Source organism: Loxodonta africana, chromosome 7 (assembly GCF_030014295.1).
Source record: "Loxodonta africana isolate mLoxAfr1 chromosome 7, mLoxAfr1.hap2, whole genome shotgun sequence".
Classification (NCBI taxonomy): Eukaryota; Metazoa; Chordata; class Mammalia; order Proboscidea; family Elephantidae; genus Loxodonta; species Loxodonta africana.
In genome coordinates, this window is record NC_087348.1 from 34,907,778 (window position 1) to 34,935,594 (window position 27,817).

Sequence of the window (27,817 nt, forward strand, 5' to 3'; positions counted from 1 at the left end):
TGCTAGGCATTTGAAAGCAATTAAGAACAGAGAATGTTTAGACCAGAGAAGTCACAAAAGAAAAGGATTGAACTGCCTTCAAATACTTGAAAGCTTTTAGGATGGAATCAAGATTAGGTCTATCCTGAGTAACTCTACAGGGCAGAAAGGAGATTACTCCATGGCCTGGGAAGCAGTCACCACTCAAAATAAAAATGACACTGGTACTAATAATGATGGGGAAGTGCCTAATATTTATTGAGAAAAAAACTTTTGTCCCAGATTTTTTGCTAAAAGCTTTGTATCTTTACTATATCATTTATATCCAAAAAAACTTCCAAAGTTCATGCTGTTGTTAATCTGACTACATTTATGAGAAAACAGTTGTTCAAAGAAGTGGTTTGGACCTTAATAGTGACTGAGAGACAAGCAAAACAGCCTAATGAATTTCAGAGCCTGAGCTCTCAAAATTTTAACAGGAAGAGATGTGTTCCCCACCATGAAAGTTTTCAAAAAGAATCTGTAAGATTTGACATAGAAGGGATTGCCACACAGGCTCTAGAGGGCTGTCTATTCAACAAGCATTTTCAAAGCACCAACTATGTGCACAACATTTAGACCTGCAAAGAAGAAGGGACAGTTATGTCCTTGAGTCTATTGAGAGAGAAACACATATAAAATAATTACAATTAAAGTGATAAGGGCAGTGACAAAGTATGTAAGATAACCACGGTCACAGGAGAAAGGAATTTAAGCTTACAAAAGCATTTGTAAAAACGTTTTCCTTTGCATTTGATTTAACTTTTCATATTACCCAGTCCCATGATATTGGTGGATATCACGGAGCCTATCAATTTTCCTAAGATTCAGTGAGACAATCTGACCTCTGGCCTTCATACATTATGTCAGGATACAAGGACTCTTTGTTCACTAAGGGAAATCATAGCAGTAATAGCATTAAGTCCTTATATTTATTCAACCATTTTGAATGTCCTACTAAAATCAAAATCCATTTCAAATGCATAGAATAATAAGACATACATTTTATTTATTACATTCCTATTTTCTCTCCACAACTGGGTTCTTCTTCTTGCCCCACAATCTCCTCATAGCAAATTTCACCTCTGCATTTCTGAGTGTGTAGATGATGGGGTTCAGCATGGGGGTAATGACTGTGTAGAACACAGCCACTAGCTTATCTGCAGTGAAAGTAGAAGAGGGGTGCATGTAGAGGAACGTGGCAGGTCCAAAGAACAAGATGAGCACTGTGATGTGGGAGGCGCACGTAGAGAAGGCTTTGAGCCTCCCCTCTGCAGAATAGTTCCTCAGGTTGACCAAGATGACAATATAGGAGGACACCAAGATGAGAAAGGAGCACAAGGAAAGTAAGCCACTGTTGGCCAATACAGTGACCCCCTCCACATAGGTATCAGTGCAGGCAAGCTTGAATAACGGCTGAAGGTCACAGAAGTAGTGGTCAATTACATTAGGGCCACAGAAAGGCAACTGGATGGTGATAAGAATCTGAATTATGGAGTGTAAAAAGCCCCCCAGCCAGGAACCAGCCACTAGTACATGACACAGTTGACGGTTCATGATGTTCACATAATGAAGAGGCTTGCAGATGGCCACGTAGCGGTCATAAGCCATCACTACAAGCAAAACAGTCTCAGTGACACCCAAGAAGTGGAAGAAAAATATCTGAGCCAGACAGCCCTTCAGGGAAATGGTTTTAATCTTGGTCATTAAGTCTGTGATGAACTTAGGGACAACAGTGGAGGAGTAACTGATCTCCACCAGGGACAGGTAGCAAAGAAAGAAGTACATGGGAGAATGCAGACTCTTGCTGACACTGACTGTCAACACGATGAAGCCATTGCCCACCACCGTGGCCAGGTACATGGGAAGAAACACTACAAAGCACACTCTCTGCACCTCTGGATCCTGGAAAAGTCCAGTGAGAATTAACTCAGTCACATTATTTGTACCAGCCGTAAGTTCCATTTGGAGAAGATGGATCTCAGAGAAGAACCTTGTGACAAAACAAATGCAATCATTAAACCAATCTAGCATGTTTGTTTAACACATGGTGGTTTATAGAACCCTTTCACACATATTTTCTGACTGGTTTATTTACTTACGCATGTATGTATTTATTTAGTCATGTAGTAAATTTTTATTCATTTGCTGTTTAACAGTCTACTGTATACAAGATACTCTTCAAACAACCTTATAAACACTCCATGATCCTCATATTACAAATGAGAAAAACGAGGCTCAAAGAGATTGTGAACTAGTCAAGCCTTCCAGTAAGGAATGGACGCAGGACTAGTATTCCAATTCATTGTTATTACTAGTATTTGTTGTATTCCAATTCATATGTTATTTCAAGTACATCATGTTGAAAAAAATAATAACCATTTTCACCACTAATAACTATTTTATTAATTACTAATGTTTCTTCCATTCTCAATGTTTTCTCACCAAGTTTTTGTCTTAGAAATTCTCAAGTGATCTTCTGCCCCTAAATCCCTTGCTTCCTCCATTTCTCCCTCAGGGATTCCATCCTCATTGATATTTCTCCCTTTCTAATGAGGCTCTTTGTTTTTTTCTTTACTTGAACTATAAAAGTTTCTAAATTCTCTCAAGTCCGATGGTTTTAACTAATCCCACAGCCTTATGAATTTTTGCAAATACATTGAGAAAATATTAATACCTGAGGTAAAATGGCTATCTGGAAGATGTTCAGGGTATTTAAAAAAAAAAAAAAAAAACCAAACCCAGTGCCGTCGAGTTGATTCCGACTCATAGCGACCCTATAGAACAGAGTAGAACTGCCCCATAGAGTTTCCAAGGAGCACCTGGTGGATTTGAACTGCCAACCTTTTGGTTAGCAGCTGTAGCACTTAACCACTACACCAGCAGGGTTCAGAGTATATTTCTCTATAAAACAATGATTCAAATACAATATATGGGGCTCACAGGTTTCCCTGTTTCTGTGTCACAGTTTGCTGGTCATTGGCAAACATTTTTGGCAGCAGGAGATAAGAATCAACCTTACTGGCCAATAAACAAGACATAATCTCAGTTCTACTAAGGGGTCTCCTTACCTTCTCATAAATACAGGTTGATTCCCACCTCAAGAGCATCCCTCTTATATTTCACACTGCCTTGTATGCCTGCCTCTCTCTGTCTCCCTCTCCAAATCATAGCTACTCTATGTCCATTATGTTGGAAACTTTTCTTGGTCTTAACCCTAGTTCACATATCTCTGCTCTCAATTCTGGAAATTGGTTTAAGTGCTCTTTATTTTAAATGCAACAAGGCACACAGTGTTCAGTTCATAGTAAGCCCTCAATGAATACAAGCTATTATATCTCTAAAATGCAAGTCTGATCAACACATGCATAGGCTTGAAATCTATCAATGGCTTTCTAGTGCCTACAAGTCCAGTGTCATTATCATGGCATATATGTCCCTCCTTGAATTGGATCTCATTCACCTTTCCAGCTTCACTTGCCATCACCCTCCCTAGAGCCTATACCCCAGCCATTCTGACCTATATATCATTCTCCCAAACTTGTTCTTTGTATATGTGGTTCCTAAAAAATAAAATAAAATATTTTTTCCACTTAGTGTGCACATCTTAGCTTTCTAACTAACTTTTATTCTTTCTTCCACACTTTTTACATCTCTCTACCGAAGTATTTGGAGCACTGGTGGCACCAGTGGCTAAGCGTTTAGCTGCTAATCAAGAGGTTGGCATTTGGAATCCACCAGCCACTCCTTGGAAACCCTATGGGGCATTTCCACTCTGTCCTGTAGGGTCACTATGAGTCAGAAAAAACTGGATGACAATGGATTTTTCTGGTACTGGAGTATTTAGCATAAACCTGTTGCCGTCGAGGCGATTCCAACTCATATTGATTCTTTAGGACAGAGTAGAACTGCCCCATAGAACTTCCAAGGAGCTCCTGGTGGATACGAACGCAATCCTTTGGTTAGCAGCTGTAGCACTTCACCACTACACCACAAGGGTTTCCAGTGTTCAGCATATTTTATTATAATTATTATTTTTGTATCTGTCTTCCTTGCTGACATTATTCATCTCTGTATCCTCACAACTAGGCACAGAGTGAGCGCTCGATAAACAATAGAATTTAATTAAAAATGAAGGAATTCTTCCAACACTGCAGTTGGAACGATGCAATTCATCAACCTTTATTTCTGTATAGTCTTTTATTGTTCACTATGATTTTATGTAGTCTGTTTTTCTCCAGGAACAGAATCTTAGTCTGTTACTCTTTGAACCCTGTAGCACCTAAGCGTTAACATTACAGTTTGTGTGCTCGCTCGCTCTCTCTCTCTATGTATATGTAGAACCTTGATTGATGATAAACTGATTGATAAGAAAGAACTAGATTGTTTAAGTTGTCTGTCTACATTTTTCTTCCAGCCTGTGTTGAACTCATATAATGTAGGTGAGGTTTTTTCTCATCTAAAATGTAAAATCATGATCAAATAGGCATTTTGCTCCACTGGGTCAAAGCCACACATGTTACAGCTTTGCAACTGAGGTATGTTGTCTACTTCATAGATTATTTTCCATGAGTAGGACCAGGGAGTCCCTAAAACCATTATGTTCCACAGCAGACATCTTTCTCTGTATTATCCAGTGTTACTTGGACATGGATTTTCCAACTCTCACATAAAATGCCAAATGTCTTACACACACACACGTCATATCTAAGTCCTTTTGTTGAGAAGGTTACCATAAAAGACCACATGATGTGTATTTTAAAAAACAAAGAATCCATTTGAGGAATTTAAAACAATTATATCAAATGATTTCATGGAATCATTGTGAAGGGATGAAATGGACAAATCCCAGAGGGACAGTGATCTGCCTTTGAGAGGAGAGGACAGTTTTAGGTGCCTTGAACTCAAAAGGACTAAGGAAAAACAGAACAAGGACATCTGGCTGAGTTCCCTTTCACCTTCTTCAGAGATCAGGCCTGAGTTTGGTTAAGAGGGCAATCGTTTCAGTCAACAGCCAACTCTTGGCTCTACTACCCCACATCCTGTGTCCTTGTGAACTGGTTTGCTTATTTTTTTTTGAAAGAGATAATAATTTATAGTTAACATTGTTGGTGAAAGGACTAAATGTGAGATAAAACATATAAGCACTTAACAGAAGATCTTGATAAATGATAGCTATTATTAACTCAAACTTCCGGGCATTTATTCACATTTCTCTCCACTTTGTCTTTTCCCCTTGCTCAAGAGAAAGATAGTTGTAACAAATTACCTCCTCCTTCTTGCAGTAGCTTTCCCAAATAAAACTCTCACACGAGGGTCATGGAATAAAGGGAGCCTTGGTAACGCAGTGTGTAAGAGCTTAGTTGCTAACTAAAACGTCGGCAGTTAGAATCTACCAGCCGCTCCTTGGAAATGCCGTGGGACAGTTCTACTCTGTCCGATAGGGTTTCTATGAGTCGGAGTCACCTCGAAGGCCAAAGTGTTTAAGGATATAAAAACCTAGGTAGTGAAATAATGGTATGTTTCCTAACCAGGTAGAATTTAATACTCTAACATACAGCCCCAATGAGAAACATCTGACAAAGACAAAATAATAACATGATAGAGAGCCTGGAAGACCTATTGTTGTGAGATCAAAGTCATATCACAAGGTCTTCTTTCCAGCTATTCTGTTGGACACACTACTACATAGAATCCCAGAATAGGAGTGCTGAAAGGGACTTGAAGACACATTATATCCAGTCCTCTCCTTTTACAGAAACAGAAACTGAGGCTTAGAGAGGAGAAATGACTCATCCTACATCACACAGTGACTGGCAGCGTTTTACATTCACTCAGTCAACCTGGGAAATCGTCTGGGTGTGGCATCACCTACCTCGTTGGGTAACATTCAGCCTTAGGGCAAGGAATTGAATGTGAAAACTCTTTTCCTTAGGCTCAGCAAAGAGCTCTCCTCCCGTTTAAGTGCTGGTCTTTCAGAGAATGTCCTGGGCTGAAGAAACTGAAGGGATTTGTCCTACAGCACAAGAAACTTGCTTCAAAACAGGGCTCCTTCATCCAGCTCTGTCGTCTGTACTGAAGGCCCCCAGTGGGCTAAACCACTTCATCTCAGACAAGCCACCAAGCTGAACCAAAGAAACATTAGGGCTGAAAGGAAGCTTGGAGATCATTAATCCAACCTTTTCAGGTAACAGGCGAAACAACTAAGGACCAGAGAGTTTGACTTCTCAAGGTCACACAAGTAGTTATTGGCCGAGTTACTGAGAGAAAAACAAGTGTTTCCATGATACTGGGCTTCCTTTCTGGTGATACTGATTTTGTGATTGTTATTACGAATCAGCAGTGTAAACCTTGACTCCACATGACAATATTGCAAAGGCCCTGTGATCTTTTAGAAAATGAACAGTCTGTGATGGTGAGGATAAATTACAAAGGGAAGAATTCAAGAAATTGGTCCCCTAGCCAATCTTTAGATGTACTATTTAGGAAGAGAAAAAAAAGAGAGAGAAAAAAGCTACATGAAGCAGCAAACCAATGATTTTGAATCCTGTTTTTAGTTTAGAAAAACCACTCACTCACTAAAAGACCAAGAATTGTTTTTCAATACGGGGATGCTTGAACTATTTAAAATAATTTGAACCACATGCTGTGATCAGGGGACCAAATTCCCCATGCAATTTCTTGTCTTAAGTGTGAAACTTTGGAAATGAGAGTCAGGAAAAAGCTCAAAATCTTTTTCAATTAATTTAGTTAGAAACTTTTAGAAGTTACAAACGTATATTAGTTATGCCCTGAGAGAGGGACGGTAAAGACATGATATTAGAAAAGTTTTTGCACCAATTTTTTGAGTTACCATGGGAGCATGAGACTGAAAGGAGAAGACAAGACAGGACTGCTTTGAGAGCAGGACTGCCAGCTGGGCGATTTTAGGCAATTCCCTTCGCCACTTCAAGGTGCAGTTCCACAGCCTTAAATTGACAAGATTGTTCTGGCTTATTCTCCACGTCCTTTCTTATGCTAACTTTCTACACTTCAAGATTATTTGGACTTCGATACATTAGACATCCACAAGTGATGATAATTATAATGATGATAATCACAATGATCAAAAAATGCCGTTTGCTGGGTACCTATTCCCAGCCAACGCACCTCATGTGCAGCCACCACCTGTCTGTCAGCGGAGGCTTGCATGTTGCTATGATGGTGAACAGGTTTCAGTGGAGCTTCCAAGCTAACACAGACTAGGAAGAAAAGCCTGACAATCTACTTCCGAAAATCAGCTAGTAAAACCCTATGGATCACAGCACTCCAACCCACAACAAATCATGGGTATGACACAAGGTTACATAGCATTTCACATTGTTGTACATGGGATAACCATGTGTCAGGGTCAACTCGATGGTAGCTAACAACAGCGACTATGTGCCAGGCACTAAATAGGACTTTTTGTGGCTATTGTCTCTAATATTGACAACAACCTTACAAGGAAAATTTTCATACTGAGCATTTTTTTGTTTGTTGGTTTCTTTCTTTCCAGCATTCATTTTTCTCTACTCCTGTCAAAATTACCCAGATTTTACTTTGGGGAACCATGCCACCCTCACTCTACCTCCTCCCCCTCCCCTCATTTAATTTAAATAATGCTGAACATCTAGAACACCTAGAGAAAGACCTTCATTGTCTTAATCAGATCTACATATACTACACCTGGGCCACAATATTGGTTCAGGGATGGAAAAGTAACATGGCCAGGAAGGCAGGGAGGCCTTTGAGGGGTTTACAGGAAAAAAGCTTCCTCTATCTCAGGCAGAAGAGAAAGAGCTTTTGTTTTGAATAGTGTTGGGTGAGGCTGTGAGGTCTAGAACTGCAGCAGCTACTTTGTGATAAAAGAGAATTATGACCTTCCAGAGGACCACCGTATGAGGCCTAAAAAAGCTGTGAAAATCACAAAGGCCAAGTGACAAGAAAGAAAGAAAGTGGGCATTGGAAACATTTGAGCTTCTGGGTCAATTCTCACCAGGAGTTTATTCTGCCTTTGGACTTTTCAGTTACATAAGATAAAAATTCTATTATTTTTTAAAAAGTACAGAATTGGAAATTTTTTGTCAGCTGAATCATAAAGAGACTTAACTGCTAACAGTATTATTATTTCCATTTTACAGTTGGAAACCTGAGTCTGAGATAAGCCTACCAATTTATCCAAGGTTACCCAATGATGGAATTTATACCTATCCTATCTATATTTCCCAAAAATGTTGTAACAAAAACGAGGCCTTGGATAAACAAACTATAGTACATACACACAGTGGAATACTACGAAATCATAAAGAACAATGATGAATCTGTGAAACATCCCATGACATAGATGAACCTGGAGGGCATTGTGCTGAGTGAAGTCAATCACAAAAGAACAAATACTGTATGAGACCACTATTATAAAAAGGCATGAAAAGGTTTACACACAGAAAGAAAAAATCTTTGATGGTTATGAGGGAGTGGAGAGATGGAAAGGGAACAAACACTAACTAGGTAGTAGATAAGTGATAACTTTGATGAAGGGTAAGACAACGTACAATACTGGTGAAGTCAGTACAACCTGACCAAGGCAAGGCCATGGAAGCTTCATAGATATATCCAAACTCCCTGAGGAACCTAGTTACTGGGCTGAGGGCTGGGAACCATGGTCTTCAGGGACATCTAGCTCAATCGGCATAGCATAGTTTATAAAGAAAATATTCTACATCCTACTTTGGTGAGTAGCATTTGGGGTTTTACAAACTTGTGAGAAGCTATGCAACATACTCCACTGGTCCCACCCCATCTGGAGCAAGAGACAATAAAGAGAACCATAGACACAAGGGAAAGATTAGTCCAAAGGACAAATGGACCACATCTACCACAGCCTCCACCAGACTGAGTTTAGCACAACTACATGATGCCCAGCAACTGCTCTGACAGGGATCACAATGGAGGATCTCGGGCAGAGCAAGAGAATAATGTAGATCAAAATTCAAATTCACAAAAAAAAAAAAAAAAAGACAAGACTTGCTGGTCTGACAGAGACAGGAGAAACTCCAAGAGGGTGGCCCCTGGACACCCTATTAACTCAGTACTGAAGTTACACTGGAGGTTCCCTGCTTTTGGCCAAGATCCATCTGACATTAGCAATGATATCCCTCATTCCAAGTTCTCTTCTGAATTCCTGGCAGTTCTCTGTTGATGTACTGCTGCGACGACTTTTTAATTATCTTCAGCAAAATTTTACTTGTGTGTGATATTTATGATAAAGTTCACTAATTTCCACTTTCAGTTCTGTCACCCTTCTTTGGAATGGACACAAATATGAATCTCTTCAAGTCGGCTGGCCAGGTAGCTGTCTTCCAAAATTCTTAGCATTGACGAGTAAGCACCTCCAGTGCTACATCCGTTTGCTGAAACATTTCAATTGGTATTTCGTCACTTTTTGGAGCCTGGTTTCTTGCCAATGCCTTCAGTGCAACTCGGACTTCTTCTTTCAGAACGAGTGGTTCTTCTTCATATGCTACCTCCCAAAATTGTTGAATGTCAACCAATTCTTTTTGGTGTAGCTTTTTTATAGATATATAGGCATATAGGTATTTAAGTATAAAAGCACTTTGTATCCAGATTATACAAAAACCAAATCAAGCGGAGGAGGGCCAGGATGGCTAACTAGGTAGACGCTACGTCAGATACCTCTTGCAAAAAAGCCTCGGAAAAACAAGTGAATCAATCACATACATGACAATCTACGAACCCTGACCAACAAACAAAGATTTAAAGAGTTGACCTGAGTGACAGAGATGGAAAACGAACAACTACGGGGATGCAGAGACTGTTTTAGGAGCCTGGAGCCAGAATCCCAGTCAGGTAACCTTGGCGCTGGGCTTAGGACTGGGCGCAGGGACGCTGAACCCAACATCCTGTGATGGCGCAAACAGGGGGCTCAGCCCTACCCCCCTGAACTGACCCCGGGAGGGGGCCCAGCCAGTCCACGCGGGCAGCGCGGCGAAACCGCTGGCAGGAGGAGAAGTCCCCAGGAGGCAGCGACTGGTTTTGGAGCCGGGAGTGCAGCGTCCCAGCAGGGGAAACTTGACGCTGAGCTTTGGGCTGGCAGTGGAGGAATTGACTGCGGCTTCTGCAGGCCTGACCCTGGGGGGCAATCTCTACCCAGCCAGCACACATAGGAGACATGCCCCTCGGCAATCTCAGATAAAATAGTTATCCCAAGCAAGATAAGTAACTTTGTCTATATTCTGGGGTGCTACTCTCTCCTGTTTTTCTGAACCCTCCCCTCCCCTTCCCAGGCGGCTTCATTAACATTGGAATTTCCTGAGCCAGAGGGAGAACTGCTCCACGGTTTTTCTTTCCCCTTTTTTTTTGGTCTTTTCCTAACCCATTCTTCTGGCCTGAAAGAAGCAACCACAAAAAACCCAGGGACCAAAAATCCTTCCCTAGTTGGACTAAAAACACAGAACCAGCTCCAGCCAAGCATATGTGATCCACAGTCTCGGGCTTTCATCCCTACAGGGAACAAGGTGGCTATTATAATGCAAAGGCATTTCTGATAGGGATCTGACTGCATTTTTTTTTAGCGGATTTACTGGAAAGACAAGTTTCCCAGGTCTGATATCTCTGTGTATTCAACAGAGCCCTCACTGACCCACAACAGGGAACTGAGGGCTGAAGCTCCCCCCAGACCACCTAGCCTCCTGCCTTACGGGTCTAAAGAGGGTAACACCTACCAATCTGTAGAGGTACTTGCATTGGGGGCCTAAGGTACAGCTGCAGAGCCCTCCCACCAAGGTGCTTTAGGAATAGAGACACACCTACCTCACTGACACTTGGGGGAAGCCTGTCAGCATCCTGCCCCCCCTGGAGTGTGAACCCCAGCTGCTACTAGAATCTGGTGCACACAACTATCACCACTACTTCTCAAGGTGGATGGTAATAGGGTGCATCACGCACTTGATGACCCAAAATCAGATTCTACTCAAGAATAGAGAATGGACTCAGGCATATATATCTGGTAACAGCCCCAACCAGCTGGTAATAGGTCATAGGTAAGTCAAGGACTTCAACAATCAAGACAGCACAATCTAGTAGCCCATCCACGTATATTGAAAGAAAACAAAACAAGATAAGACTCAGTGAGCAAACATAGAATAAATCACTACAATATCTTAGTGATGGCAAGGAGACAACAGTCGATATCAAACCACATAAAGAAGCAGACCATGACTGTTTCTACACCCCCCCAAACAAAAGAATCAAAATCTTTCCCAAATGAAGATACAATCCTGGAATTATCAGATACAGAATATAAAAAACTAATTTACAGAATGCTTCAAGACATCAGGAATGACCTCAGAAATGAAATAAGGCAATCTGCAGAAAAAGCCAAGGAACACACTGATAAAACAGTTGAAGAACTCAAAAAGATTATTCAAGAACATAGTGGAAAGTTAATAAGTTGCAAGAATCCATAGAGAGACAGCATTCAGAAATCCAAAAGATTAACAATAAAATTACAGAATTAGACAATGCAATAGGAAGTCAGAGGAGCAGACTCGAGCAATTAGAATGCAGACTGGAAAATCTGGAGGACCAGGGAATTAACACCAACATAGCTGAAAAAAAAAATCAGATAAAAGAATTTAAAAAAATGAAGAAACCCTAAGAATCATGTGGGACTCTATCAAGAAGGATAACGTGCATGTGATTGGAGTCCCAGAACAGGGAGGGAGGACAGAAAACACAGAGAGAATAGTTGAAGATTTGCTCACAGAAAACTTCCCTGACATCATGAAAGACAAAAGGATATCTATCCAAGATGCTCATCGAACCCCATTTGGGACTGATACAAAAGGAAAAACACCAAGACATATTATCATTAAACTTGCCAAAACCAAAGATAAAAAGAAAATTTGAAAAGCAGCCAGGGAGAAAAGAAAGGTCTCCTACAAGGGAGAATCAATAAGAATAAGTTCAGACTACTCAGCAGAAACCATGCAGGCAAGAAGGCAATGGGATGACATATACAGAGCACTGAAGGAGAAAAACTGCCAGCCAAGGATCATATATCCAGCAAAACTCTCTCTGAAATATGAAGGTGAAATTAAGATATTTACAGATAAACACAAGTTTAGAGAATTTGCAAAAACCAAACCAAAGCTACAAGAAATACTAAAGGAAATTGTTTGGTCAGAGAACCAATAATATCAGATACCAGCACAACACAAGGTCACAGAATAGAATATCCTGATATCAACTCAAATAGGGAAATCACAAAAACAAATTAAGATTAATTTAAAAAAAAAATGCTCAAAACAGGGAATCATTGAACTCAATATGTAAAAGATCACAATAATCAAAAAGACAGACTAAATACAGGTGGCATAGAACTGCCATATGGAGAGGGATACAAGGCGATATAGGACAATACAAGTTAGGTTTTTACTTAGAAAAATAGGGGTAGATATGAAGGTAACCACAAAGAGGTATAACAACTCCATAACTCAAAATAAAAACCAAGAAAAACGCAACGACTCAGCAAACATAAAGTCAAATACTATGAAAATGAGGAACACACAATTTACAAAGAAAAACATCTCAGCACAAAAAAGTAAGTGGAAAAATGAAATTGTCAACAACACACATAAAAAGGCATCAAAATGACAACACTAAACACATACTTATCTATAATTACGCTAAATGTAAATGGACTAAATGCACCAATAAAGAGACAGAGAGTCTCAGACTGGATAAAGAAACACGATCCGCTATATGCTGCCTACAAGAGACACACCTTAAACTTAGAGACACAAACAAACTAAAACTCAAAAGATGGAAAAAAATATATCAAGCAAACAATAAGCAAAAAAGAGCAGGAGTAGCAATATTAATTTCTGACAAAATAGACTTTAGACTTAAATCCACCACAAAGGATAAAGAAGGACACTACATAATGATAAAAGGGACAATTGATCAGGAAGACATAACCATATTAAATATTTATGCACCCAATGACAGGGCTGCAAGATACATAAATCAAATTTTAACAGAACTGAAAAGTGAGATAGACACCTCCACAGTTATAGTAGGAGACTTCAACACACCACTTTCGGAGAAGGACAGGACATCCAGTAAGAAGCTCAATAGAAACACAGAAGACCTAATTACAACAATCAACCAACTTGACCTCATTGACTTATACAGAACTCTCCACCCAACTGCTGCAAAGTATACTTTTTTTTTTCTAGTGCACATGGAACATTCTCTAGAAGAGACCACATATTAGGTCATAAAACAAACCTTTGCAGAATCCAAAATATCGAAATATTACAAAGCATCTTCTCTGACCACAAGGCAATAAAACTAGAAATCAATAACAGAAAAACTAGGAAAAAGAAATCAAATACTTGGAAACTGAACAATACCCTCCTGAAAAAAGACTGGGTTATAGAAGACATCAAGGAGGGAATAAGGAAATTCATAGAATGCAACGAGAATGAAAATACTTCCTATCCAAACCTCTGGGACACAGCAAAAGCAGTGCTCAGAGGCCGATTTATATCGATAAATGCACACATACAAAAAGAAGAAAGAGCCAAAATCAGAGAGTTGTCCCTACAACTTGAACAAATAGAAAGTGAGCAACAAGAGAATCCATCAGGCACCAGAAGAAAACAAATAATAAAAATCAGAGCTGAACTAAATGAATTAGAGAATAGAAAAACAATTGAAAGAATTAACAAGCCAAAAGCTGGTTCTTCGAAAAAATTAACAAAATTGATAAACCATTGGCCAGACTGACTAAAGAAATACAGGAAAGGAAACAAATAACCCAAATAAGAAACGAGATGGGCCACATGACAACAGACCTAACTGAAATTAAAAGAATCATATCAGATTATTATGAAAAATTGTACTCTAACAAATTTGCAAATCTAGAAGAAATGGATGAATTCCTGGAAAAACACTACCTACCTAAACTAACACATTCAGAAGTAGAACAACTAAATAGACCCATAACAAAAAAAGAGATTGAAACGGTAATCAAAAAACTCCCAACAAAAAAAAAAGCCCTGGCCCGGATGGCTTTACTGCAGAGTTCTACCAAACTTTCAGAGAAGAGTTAACACCACTACTACTAAAGGTATTTCAAAGCATAGAAAATGACGGAATACTACCTAACTCATTCTCTGAAGCCACCATTTCCCTGATACCAAAACCAGGTAAAGACATCACAAAAAAAGAAAATTATAGACCTATATCCCTCATGAACATAGGTGCGAAAATCCTCAACAAAATTCTAGCCAATAGAATTCAACAACATATCAAAAAATTAATCCACCATGACCAAGTGGGATTTATACCAGGTATGCAAGGCTGGTTTAATATCAGAAAAATCATTAATGTAATCCATCACATAAATAAAACAAAAGATAAAAACCACATGATCTTATCAATTGATGCAGAAAAGGCATTTGACAAAGTCCAACACCCATTTATGATAAAAACTCTCAGCAAAATAGGAATTGAGGGAAAATTCCTCAACATAATAAAGGGCATCTATACAAAGCCAACAGCCATCACTCTAAATGGAGAGAGCCTGAAAGCATTTCCCTTGAGAACTGGAACCAGACAAGGATGCCCTTTATCACTGCTCTTATTCAACATTGTGCTAGAGGTCCTAGCCAGAGCAATTAGGCTAGACAAAGAAATAAAGGGCATCCGGATTGGCAACGAGGAAGTAAAATGATCTCTATTTGCAGATGACATGATCTTATACACAGAAAACCCTAAGGAATCCTCCAGAAAACTACTGAAACTAATAGAAGAGTTTGGCAGAGTCTCAGGTTATAAGATAAACATACAAAAATCACTTGGATTCCTCTACACCAACAAAAAGAACATCGAAGAGGAAATCACCAAATCAATACCATTCACAGTAGCCCCCAAGAAGATAAAATACTTAGGAATAAATCTTACCAAAGATGTAAAAGAACTATACAAAGAAAACTACAAAGTACTACTACAAGAAACTAAAAAGGACCTACTTAAGTGGAAAAACATACCTTGCACATGGATAGGAAGACTTAACATAGTAAAAATGCCTATTCTACCAAAAGCAATCTATACATACAATGCACTTCTGATCCAAATTCCAATGTCATTTTTTAATGTGATGGAGAAACAAATCACCAACTTCATATGGAAGGGAAAGAAGCCTCGAATAAGCAAAGCATTACTGAAAAAGAAGAAGAAAGTGGGAGGCCTCACTCTACCTGATTTCAGAACCTATTATACAGCCACAGTAATCAAAACAGCCTGGTACTGGTACAACAACAGGCACATAGCCCAATGGAACAGAATTGAGAACCCAAATATAAATCCATCCACGTACGAGCAGCTGATATTTGACAAAGGCCCAGTGTCAGTTAATTGGGGAAAAGATAGTCTTTTTAACAAATGGTGCTGGCATAACTGGATATCCATTTGCAAAAAAATGAAACAGGACCCATACCTCACACCATGCACAAAAACTAACTCCAAGTGGATCAAAGACCTAAACATAAAGACTAAAACGATAAAGATCATGGAAGAAAAAATAGGGACAACATTACAAGCCCTAATACAAGGCATAAACAGAATACAAAACATTACCAAAAATGGCGAAAAGAAACCAGATAACTGGGAGCTCCTAAAAATCAAACACCTATGCTCATCTAAAGACTTCACCAAAAGAGTAAAAAGACCACCTACAGACTGGGAAAGAATTTTCAGCTATGACATCTCCGACCAGCGCCTGATCTCTAAAATCTATATGATTCTGTCAAAACTCAACCACAAAAAGACAAACAACCCAATCAAGAAGTGGGCAAAGGATATGAACACGCACTTCACTAAAGAAGATATTCAGGCAGCTAACAGATACATGAGAAAATGCTCTCGATCATTAGCCATTAGAGAAATGCAAATTAAAACTACGATGAGATTCCATCTCACACCTGCAAGGCTGGCATTAATCCAAAAAACACAAAATAATAACTGTTGGAGAGGCTGCGGAGAGATTGGAACTCTCATACACTGCTGGTGGGAATGTAAAATGGTACAACCACTTTGGAAATCTATCTGGCGTTATCTTAAACTGTTAGAAATAGAACTACCATACAACCCGGAAATCCCACTCCTCGGAATATACCCTAGAGAAATAAGAGCCTTCACACAAACAGATATATGCACACCCATGTTTATTGCAGCTCTGTTTACAATAGCAAAAAGCTGGAAGCAACCAAGGTGTCCATCAATGGATGAATGGGTAAATAAATTGTGGTATATTCACACAATGGAATACTACGCATCGATAAAGAACAGTGACGAATCTGTGAAACATTTCATAACATGGAGGAACCTGGAAGGCATTATACTGAGTGAAATTAGAGGCAAAAGGACAAATATTGTATAAGACCACTATTATAAGATCTTGAGAAATAGTATAAACTGAGAAGAACACATACTTTTGTGGTTATGGGGGGGGAGGGAGGGAGGGTGGGAGAGGGTTTTTTACTGATTAATTAGTAGATAAGAACTGCTTTAGGTGAAGGGAAGGACAATACTCAATACATGGAAGATCAGCTCAAATGGACTGGACCAAAAGCAAAGAAGTTTCCGGGATAAACTGAATGCTTCAAAGGTCAGCGGAACAAGGGCGGGGGTTTGGGGACCATGGTTTAAGGGGACTTCTAACTCAATTGGCCAAATAATTCTATTATGAAAACATTCTGCATCCCACTTTGAAATGTGGCGTCTGGGGTCTTAAATGCTAACAAGCGGCCATCTGAGATGCATCAATTGGTCTCAACCCACCTGGAGCAAAGGAGAATGAAGAACACAAGGTCACACGATAACTAAGAGCCCAAGAGACAGAAAGGGCCACATGAACCAGAGACTTACATCATCCTGAGACCAGAAGAACTAGTTGGTGCCCGGCCACAATCGATGACTGCCCTGACAGGGAGCACAACAGAGAACCCCTGAGGGAGCAGGAGATCAGTGGGATGCAGACCCCAAATTCTCACAAAAAGACCATACTTAATGGTCTGAGTGAGACTAGAGGAATCCCGGCGGTCATGGTCTCCAAACCTTCTGTTGGCCCCGGACAGGAACCGTTCCCGAAGACAACTCATCAGACATGAAAGGGACTGGACAGTGGGTAGGAGGGAGATGCTGATAAGAGTGAGCTATTTGTATCAGGTGGACACTTGAGACTGTTAGCATCTCTTGTCTGGAGGTGGGATGGGAGGAAAGAGAGAGTTGGAAGCTGACAAAATTGTCATGAAAGGAGAGACTGGAAGGGCTGACTCATTAGGGGAAGAGCAAGTGGTGAGTATGGAGTAAGGTGTATATAAACTTATATGTGACAGTCTGACTTGATTTGTAAACGTTCACTTGAAGCTCAATAAAAGTTAATTAAAAAAGTAAAAAGAAAAACAAATTAAAATAACCCCTACAAATCAGTAAGAAAAAATAGGTAATCCAATTTTTAAAATGGGCCAAAAAACAAGAATTTCACACAAGAAATATTCAAATAGCCAGTAAATGCATGAAAAAAAAATGTTCAGTCTTAGCAAATTGTAAATTTAAAACACAATAAAATGCACAATATTTAGTATATAATTACCTCTTGACATTCTAGAGGAAGCAACAGGATGGGCTAGGGAAGACACACTAAGGTAGATGTAAGGAACTCGTAAAGTCTAATCCTTGGATTAGGTATTTGTTTACAGATTTTCATTTACATATTAAACTGATTAATTAGTTAAAACCAAGTAGGTCAGGAATGGAGCAATGATGTTAGTGGTTCTTGAAACAATGATTATGATTAATCCAATCCAACTTAACTGAGGTCCTAAAAACAAATCAGAATTCATAAAAGTACCTTCAATAGTGCAGGACACATAGAAAGTGGATGATAAATCATAGTCTCGTTGTTAGATTAAAGGATGAGTATCAGACAGGAAACCCAGAGCTATTCTCCCCAAGAGACCATAAGAAGCAAAAGAGTCCCTTCTGGAAAGTCCTCTCCTACACTTGACCAATACACTGGGGCAAGTTACTTGCATCTGTGGTAAAAACTTTCAACAGGGGAAGCAATTTAGAAGGCAGGTGGATAGTCAGGGGGAGAAAGGGTAAGGTAAAGGATCCTACTGAGCCCTAGGCCCTGACAAGAGAAATGGCAGAGTTTGAATATGTTCTCCAGTCTGAAACATTTCCTTAGACTCTGCCCATCTGATAGCATAAATTGTTAGCTGCTATTGGGTCAATTCCAACTCATGGCCACCCCATGTGTGCAGAGTAGAACTGCTCCATAGGATTTTCAAAGGCCTGACCTTTTAGAAACAGATTGCCAGGTCTGTCTCCTAAGGAGCCCCTGGGTGGTTTGAACTGCCAACCTTTTGGCTAGTAGTCAAGCAATGAATCATATGCACCACACACGGATTCCTATAGCATTAATTACTATTTAGTTATGAGGCCAATGTATCTTCCATGGGCATAGTTATCGCCTTCTGCAGTCAGGACACCACTAAACAGAGGGACTGGTGTCTGTCTTCTTACTAAGGCATACTTTGTCTTAGTAGTTAAAGTAGAAGTTTCTATGCCAGAGACCCTAGAACAATAAAGAAGCTTCCAAAGTTATTTTTAATATTTTTAAAAGGCTAGTGAAAATTACACATTTATGTAACATAGTGTAGCTCAGGGTAAAAGGAATACATCAGTGATGAACTTATGCTCCACCAATGATGAGCTATATGATATAGATGAAGTTAACTTGCCTTTCTGGGTTTTCATTTGTTTTAGTAGTCACATAAAAAAGTAAAAGAAACAGGTGGGACTAATTTTAATGATATATTTTATTTAACCCAATATATCCAAAATTTTATTATTTCAAAATATTTTAATTGCTTTAATGTAAATTCAAATAAATTTTAAAATTCAGTTCCTTACACTATCTACAGTGTTGACTTAGTAAGCAATCAACTAAGCACCGTAAAGAGAGATGACAACAAAACATCCTTCTAGTAGAGCAGGAATTAGATCCTAGCGTCTTGTTATTTTGGGTGATGGGAAAAGTGGCACCAAATGTATATGAGTGAGCACAGCACAACCAAAGTAAAAACGAGTATATACAGGTGTATTGGTATACAGGTAGGTACAGAGTGCACACAAAATAAAGGATTTAACCATAAGATTGGTGCACTACTTAAAAATCATCAGTATGAGACCAAAATGTCAACAATTACTCAAAAGCAAAGATGAGACGTTAAGGAGACAGGAAAACAGAGTACTGGAAATGGAACAAACAGAACACAATTAAAGAGAATGTTGACATATTATGATAAATGTAACTAACCTCACTGAACAATTTGTGCATAAATCGTCAAATTGGAACTTAACTTGCTGTATAACTTTCACTAAAAATTCAATAAAATTTTATTTTAAAAAATGTATTTTTTATGTTGTTTCACCTCCCTTTTCCAAACTAAAGCTGTATTATGATTATTTTATAACCTTCCCATTGTACATGGAGTATGTTGAAAATAGTTAAGTTTATCAGGTAGTCATAGGTTGCTGGATCATAAGGAGCTACATCTAAATCTGACCAAGAGATCACCCAGAGGTCTTGAACTCAGAGCTGGAAGTAGGAGCAGAGAATGACTTTGGTTGTCTCTCTTTGAACTGTACATGGAACAGTTAGATTTTATTTAATAGAGACTTTTTAAATATATAGAGAGAAAACCAAACCCATTGCCATCAAGTCCATTCCAACTCATAACAACCCTAATGTCACAGTGGTTAAGAACCCAGTAGCTAAAGGAAAGGTCAGTGGTTCAAAAACTCCAGCCCTTCTGTGAGAGAAAGATTTGGCAGTCAGCTTCTGTAAAGATTCACAGCCTAGGAGATCCTATGGGGCAGTTCTACTCTGTCCTATAGTGTTGCTATGAATCAGATAATATAGAGAGAATGGACTAGGTGTTTGCTGAGCAGCCAAGAAGTGAAATAGAGTAAACAGGTGGTATTTTCAGTCAGCCCAGAATCCATGTCACTTAATTCTGTAAGAGAACCTTGATTTTCCTTTGAAGAACAGGATGACAGTGTGTGTCTTAGTTATTTAGTGCTGCTGTAACAGAAATGCCTCAAGCTGATGGCTTTAACGAACACAAATTTATTCTCTTGCAGTCTAGTAGGCCAAAAGCCCAAATTCAGGGTGCCAGCTCCAGGGGAAGTCTTTCTCTCTCTGTCAACTCTGGAGGAAAGTCCTTGTCATCAACTTTCCCCTGATCTAGGAGCTTCTCAGCGCAGGGACCCCAGGTCAGAAGGATGCGTTACTCTCATGGCTTTTGTTTCTTGGTGGTATGAAATCCCCCTGTCTCTCTTTTATATCACGAAAGAGATTGGCTTAAAACACAATCTAATCTTTTAGATTGAGCTCTGCCCCATTAACATGACTGCAGCAAATCCTACCTAATCAACATCATAGAGATAGGATTTACAACACACAGGAAAACTCACATCAGGTGACAAAATGGTGGACAATCACACAATACTGGGAATCATGGCCTATTCAATTTGACACACATTCTGGGGGGACACAATTCAACCCATTACAGTGTGATTAAGCTCAATTCAGTAAATGGATGCAGAGGTGCTGTGTGGCACTTTTGGGAAACATCCTTAGAAGAGAAAGTGATAAATTTATCTCACCTCCTCCCTTCCTGTCTCTTGGAATATAGATGAAGTACCAGAGCTGGGTTGTCCAATATGGCATTCACTAACTACGTGTGACCATTTAAATCTACATGTATTGAAATTAAATAAAAATCGAAATTCACTTCTTTGATCATACCAGCCACATTTCAAGTGCTAATAGTCACCGCCATGTTAGCACAGATAGAGAACATCTCCATCATTTCATAAAGTTCTACCGGACATGGTTGGTATAGAGCACTAGCAGCCATTTGGGGTCTTGAAGTTGAACATACATGCCGAAGAGAACAGAGTCTGTATTTCTGATAATATGGGATCTCTTTAAATCTCTTCATCTCCATACTTCTAACTCATTAAGTGGCTTTTTTGTTGTTGTTGTTATATACAGTCAAAACTATTCCTAAAGAGATACAAATAATAAATGGGAAAAGAATACAAAATTATATATGCAGAGTAGTCTAAGGCAGTCTACCAATTTTTCTACATAGAGATTGTATTTATTATCTAAAAAATATATATTTTATTTTGTTACGTATTATGACAGAATCAAAAATTGAGAGTTAACTATATGGGCTCAACAATGTTAAGTGGCATAATTAGATTGATTCTACTTCTGTGAAATGAGAAGGCATTTTTAAATTGTCACAAAATTCTCTGCCCTTAAAACAATTAAAAAAAAAAAGTTTTCCTTTGATTCCTGTGATTTTTCCAGACAGATCAAAGTGAGTAATGAGCTCTCTGCAGACCCACCAAAGGTCAGCCCTCAGGAGGTGAGATAATCCCTGAGTATTGTGACAGTTGAGTTAAAGGAGATATTATCTGTCCATGCAGTGTCCAATAACTCAGAGTTCCCTGATGACGTTCTGTCAGTAGCTGTCAGTGAGGAAACAAACCTTCACATCAGTAAAGGTCTCCCATCCCAGCCTGCATCTTAAAGTCCTGTTGTTGTTATTAGGTGCCGTTGAGTTGGTTCCGACTCATAGCAACCCTCACACGTCCAAAATATGTGAGACATAGTCTCGCTTGAAGACAAAGATGCACCTGACCCAAGCCATGCTATTTTCAGTCACCTCATATGAATGTGAAAGCTGAACAATGAATAAGGAAGACCAGAGAAGAATGGACACCTTTGAATTATAGTTCTGGTGAAGAATATTGAATATACCATGGACTGCCAAAAGAACAAACAATCCTAAAGTCCTAGCCCACCTCGATATAATCAAGGCATTGAAAGAAAGAGAGGGTAGTTCCACTGAGTTTAGTTCTGGACCAAATACTTTAAGATATATATTAACAAAATATAAGAATATTCAGCCAAAAAGAAAATAGGGAAACTGCATTACAGCCAATATTTATTTAACAAATATTTACTGAGCCCGCATCATATTCCAGGCACAGTGCTAGGCACTCAAGAGCAATTGAGCAACAGAGGATGTTTAGCCCAGAGAAGTCTCAAAACAAAAGGATCGAACTGCCTTCAAACACTTGAAAGCTTTAAGAATAGGATCAAGTGTAGGTCTATAGCTCTACAGGGCAGAAAGGAAACTAGTGTATGGCCTGGGATGTAGGCATCACACAAAATAAAAATAATGACACTGGCACTAATATGATGAGTTTATTGAGCAAAAAACTTTGCATCAGGTTTTTTTGCTAGAAGGTTTGATATGTTTATTATATCATTTATATTCAAAACAATCTTCCTAAATTCATACTATTGTTAATCTTATTATATTTATGAGAAAACAGTTGTTCCGAGAAGTGATCTGGAGCTAAAGTGTGACTGAGAGACAATCAAAACAACCTAATGAATTTCAGAGCCTGAGCTCTCAAAATTTTAACAGGAAGAGATGTGCTCCTCATCATGAAAGTTTTCAAAAAGAATCTGTAAGATTTGACATAGAAGGGATTGCCCCACAGATCCTAGATGGTTGTTTATTCAACAAGCATTTGTAAACCACCAACTATGTGCACAACATTTAGACCTGAAAAGAAGAAGAAGGGACAGTTATGCCCTTGAGTCTAGTGAGAGAGAAACACATATAAAATAATTACAATTAAAGTGATAAGGGCAATGACAAAGTATGTAAAATGGCCATGTCTCAGGAGAAAGGATTTTAAACCTACAAAAACATTCGTAAAAATGTTTTCTTTTGCATGCGGTTTAAGTTTTCATATTACCCAGTCCCATTATGTTGGTGGATATCATGGAGCCCATCAATTTTCTTAAGATTCAATTGAGACAATCTGACCTCTGTCCTTCATCTATTACATCAGGATACAAGGAGTCTTTGGTTATTAAGGAAATCACACCAGTAGTAACATTAAGTCCTTACATTTATTCAACCATTTTGGATGTTCTACTAAAATCAAAATGCATTTCCAGTACATAAAATAATAAGACATACATGTTATTTACAACTTTCCCATTTTCACACCACCACTGAGTTCTTCTTGCCCCACAACCTCCTCATAGCAACTTTCACCTCTGCATTTCTGAGTGTGTAGATGATGGGGTTCAGCATGGGGGTGATGACGGTGTAGAACACAGCCACTAGTTTGTCTTCAGTGAACGTAGAAGAGGGACGCATGTAGAGGAAGATGGCAGGTCCGAAGAACAAGATGACCACTGTGATGTGGGAGGCACATGTAGAGAGGGCTTTGCGCCTCCCCTCTGCAGAATGATTCCTCAAGTTGACCAAGATGACAATATAGGAGGATACCAAGATGAAGAAGGAACACAAGGCAATTAAGCCACTGTTGGCCAATACACTGACCCCCTCCACAAACGTGTCAGTGCAGGCAAGCTTGAATAATGGCTGAAGGTCACAGAAGTAGTGGTCAATTATGTTGGGGCCACAGAAGGGCAATTGGATGGTGATAAGAACCTGAATTATGGAGTGTAAAAAGCCCCCCAGCCAGGAACCAGCCACTAGTACATGACACAGTCCACGGCTCATAATCTTCATATAATGAAGAGGCTTGCAGATGGCCACGTAGCGGTCATAGGCCATCACCACAAGCAAAAGGATCTCAGCAACCCCAAAGAAGTGGAAGAAGAATATCTGAGCCAGACAGCCCTTCAGGGAAATGGCTTTGATCTTGGTCATTAAGTCTGTGATGAACTTAGGGACAACAGTGGAGGAATAACTGATCTCCACCACGGACAGGTAGCTCAGGAAGAAGTACATGGGGGAATGCAGACTCTTGCTGATACTGACTGTCAACACGATGAGGCCATTGCCCACCACCGTGGCCAGGTACACGGGAAGGAACACCACAAAGCACGCTCTCTGTACTTCTGGATCCTGGAAAAGGCCAGTGAGAATTAATTCAGTCACATTATTTGTACCAGCCATGAATTATATTTGGAGAAGATGGACCTGAGGGAAGAACCTTGTGACAAAACAAATGCAAGCATTAAACCAGTGTCATATGTGTGTCTAACACCTGGTGGTTTATAGAACCCTTTCACACATATTATCTGACTGATTTACTTATTTATGTATGTAAGTATTTGTTTAGTCACTTAGTAAATTTTTATTCATTTGCTGTTTAGTAGTTTTTACAAGACACGATTCAAATGACCCTACAAACACTCCATGATCCTCATATTACAAATAAGAAAAATGAGGCTCAAAAAGGTTGTAAATTAGCCAAGCCTCCCAGAAGGAGTGAACCCAGGACTAGAGCCAGACCATTGTATTCCAATTCACATGTTGTTTCAAGTATACCACATTGAAAAAATAATCACTATTTTTAACATTAATAACTATTATATTAATTACTGAGGTAATTAGTAATTAATTAATTGATTAATTAATAAGTAACTAAGGTTACTTCCCATTCTCAATGTTTTCTCACCATATTTTTGTCTTAGAAATTCTCAAGTGATCTTCCGCCTCTGAATCCCTGTTTCCTTCATTTCTTCCTCGGGAATTCCATTCTCATTGATATTTCTCCCTTTCTAACAAGTCTCTTTGATATTTTCTGCACTTGAACTATATATACTCCTAAATTCTCTCAGGTCCTATGGCTTTAACCAACCCCACGGCTTTATGAATTTTTACAAACATGTAGAGAAAATGTTAACACCTGAGGTGAAGTGGCTATCTGGAAGAGGTTGAGGGTATAGCTCACTATAAAACAATGATTCAAATACAATATACGGGGCTCACAGGTTTGCCTGTTTCTGTGTTACAGTTTGCTGGTCATTGGCAAGCATTTTTGGCAGCAGGAGGTGAGAATCAACCTTAAACCAAAAAAAAACAAATGAAACCCATTGCCATCAAGTGGCATAGTAGTTAAGAGCTAAGGCTGGTAACCAAAAGGCCAGCAGTTCAAATCCTCCAGGCATTCCTTGGAAACTATATGGGGCAGTTCTACTCTGTCCAATAGGGTCTCTATAAAAATCAGCCTTACTGGCCAATAAACAGGACATAATTTCAGTTCTACTCAGGGGTCTTCTCATAAATATAAGTTGATTCCCACCACAGGAGCATCCTTCTTACTTTTCACACTACCTGTTATGCCTGCCTCTCTTTGTCTCTCTCTCCAAATCCTAACCACTCTATGTCAGTTGGAAACTCTGGTGGTGTAGTGGTTAAGAGCTACCACTGCCAGCCAAAAGGTCAGCAGTTCGAATCCACCAGGAGCTCTTTGGAAACTGTATAGGGCAGTTCTACTCTGTCCTATAGGGTCATTATGAGTTGGAATAGACTCAACTACAATGAGTTTTCTATGTCCATTATCTACATACATTTTCCTGGTTACTTCAACCATATTTCATTTATCTCTGCTCTCAACTCTGGAAAGTGGTTTAAGTGATCGTTCTGTTAAATGCAACAAGGCACACAGTGTTCAGCTCATACCAAGCCCTCAGTGAATATAAGCTACAGTTACTGTAATACTTCTAAAATGCAAATCTGATCAACTCACGCATAGGCTTGAAATCCATCAATGGTTTTCAAACGTCTACGAGTCCAATGTCATTATCATGGCATATATGACTCTCCAAGAGCTGGACCTTGTTCATCTTTCCAGTTTCACTTGCCATCACCCTGGTGCCTATACTCCAGCCATTCTAGCCAAACTTGGTCTTTGTATATGCTGTTCCCTCCACTTAGTGTGCATACCTTGGCTTTCTAACTGACTTTTATGCTCTCTTCCACACTTTTTACATCTTTCTACTGTAGTTATTTACCATATTTTATTATACAGTTTTTGTATCTGTCTTCCTTGCTAACCTTATTCTTCTCTGTATCCTCACATCTAGGCACATAGTTAGGTGCTCAGTAAATATTAATTGAATTGAATAAAAAATGAAGGAATTCTTCCATCACCTACAGTTGGAACCATACAATTCATCACACTTTATTTCTATGCAGTCTTTTATTGTTCATTATGATTTTATGTAGTCTGTCTTCAGGCATAAAGTCTAAGTTTACTACTCTTTGAACACCACAGCACCTAAGTGTTAACCTCACAGTGTGTAGAATCTTGAATGATGATAAATTGATTGATAAGAAAGAACTAGTTTAAAGTTGCCTACATTTTTCTTTCAGCCTGTGTTGATCTCATATAACCTAGGTGAGACTTTTTCTCATCTAAAATGTAAAATCATGAACAATGTAAATCTAATAGATGCTTTACTGTTACTCCACTGGGTCAAAACCACATGCTGCAGCTTTGCAATTGAGGTATGTTGTCTACTTCATAGATTATTTTCTATGAGCAGGGGCCAGGGAGTCCCTAAAATCATTATGTTTCACAGCAGACATCTTTTGTTCTCTGTATTATCCAGTGTTACTTGGACATGAGTTTTCCATCTCTCACATAAAATGCCAAATGTCTTACACACACCCACATACACCATATCTAAGTACTTACGTTGAGAAGGTTACCATAAAAAACCACATGATGTACATTTTAAAAAGCAATCAAAATATCCATTTGGGGGAAATTTAAAACAATTATATCAAATGATCTCATGGACTCATTGTGAAAAGAAGGAAGGGATGGATCCCAGAGGGGCAAGTGACCTGCCTTTCAGAGAAGGTAATAGTTTTAGGTGCCTGGGGCTTAAAAGGATAAGAAAAACAAAATCAGGACATCTGGTCCAGTTCCCTTTCATCCTCCTCAGAAATCAGGCTAGAGTCGTGATTAAGGGGGTAATCGTTGCAGTCAACAGCCAAAACTTGGCTCTACTACCTACATATCTTGTGTCCTTGTGAACTTGTTTGCTTCGTTTTTTAATAATAATTTATAGTTGACATGGTCGTTGAAAGAATTAAATGTGAGATAAAATATAAAAGCACTTAACAGAAGCTCTTGATAAATGGTAACAAAAACCTGTTGCCTAGAAGTGGATTCTGACTCATAGCAAACCTAAAGGAGACAGTAGAACTGCCCCGTAGAGTCTCCACAGAGCACCTGGTGGACTGAACTGCTGACCATTTAGTTAGCAGCCATGGCTCTTAACCATTATGCCACAAACTTCCTGGTATGTATTCACATTTCTCTCTACTTTCTCTTCCCCCCTTGCTCAAGAGAAAGACAGTTGGTAACAAGTTACCTCCTCCTTTCTCCAGCACCTCCCCAAATAAAATTCTTGCACCAGGATCATGGATTAAAGGTAGTCCTGATTGCACAGAGGTTAAGCATTCCGCTGCTAACCAAATGTTGGCAGTTCGAATCCACCAGCCATTCCTCGGAAACCCTATAGGGCAGCTCTACTCTGTCCCATAGGGTTGCTATGAGTTGAAACTGACTCTATGGCAAAGGATTTCCGGATGTAAAAACTACGTAGTGAAACAATCGTATGGTTTCTAACCAGGTAGAATTTTATACTTTAACACAGAGTCCCAATGAGAGAAATCTAACAAGGATGAAATAATAACATGATAGAGAACCTGGAAGACCTATAGCTATGAGCTCAAAGTCACATCACAAGGGCCTTTTTCCCACTACTCAGTTGGGCCCACTACTGCATGGAATCCCAGAATGTGAGTGC

The 27,817-nt window shown here is 39.2% G+C and overlaps 2 protein-coding genes across 2 annotated transcripts; both read right to left on the reverse strand.

Moving 5' to 3' along the window:
- Window positions 1-245: 245 nt before the first annotated feature.
- Window positions 246-2,271, reverse strand: LOC100662954 (olfactory receptor 4B1-like). Its single transcript, XM_003412092.4, has one exon. It carries the CDS (start codon window positions 2,050-2,052, stop codon window positions 1,039-1,041), a length of 1,014 nt encoding a protein of 337 aa, XP_003412140.4. The 5' UTR covers window positions 2,053-2,271; the 3' UTR covers window positions 246-1,038.
- A 20,737-nt stretch (window positions 2,272-23,008) lies between these two features.
- LOC100663239 (olfactory receptor 4B1) lies at window positions 23,009-24,434 on the reverse strand. Its single transcript, XM_003412093.3, has one exon. The coding sequence runs from the start codon at window positions 24,162-24,164 to the stop codon at window positions 23,238-23,240; it is 927 nt and encodes a 308-aa protein (XP_003412141.1). The 5' UTR covers window positions 24,165-24,434; the 3' UTR covers window positions 23,009-23,237.
- Between the last annotated feature and the right edge of the window lie 3,383 nt (window positions 24,435-27,817).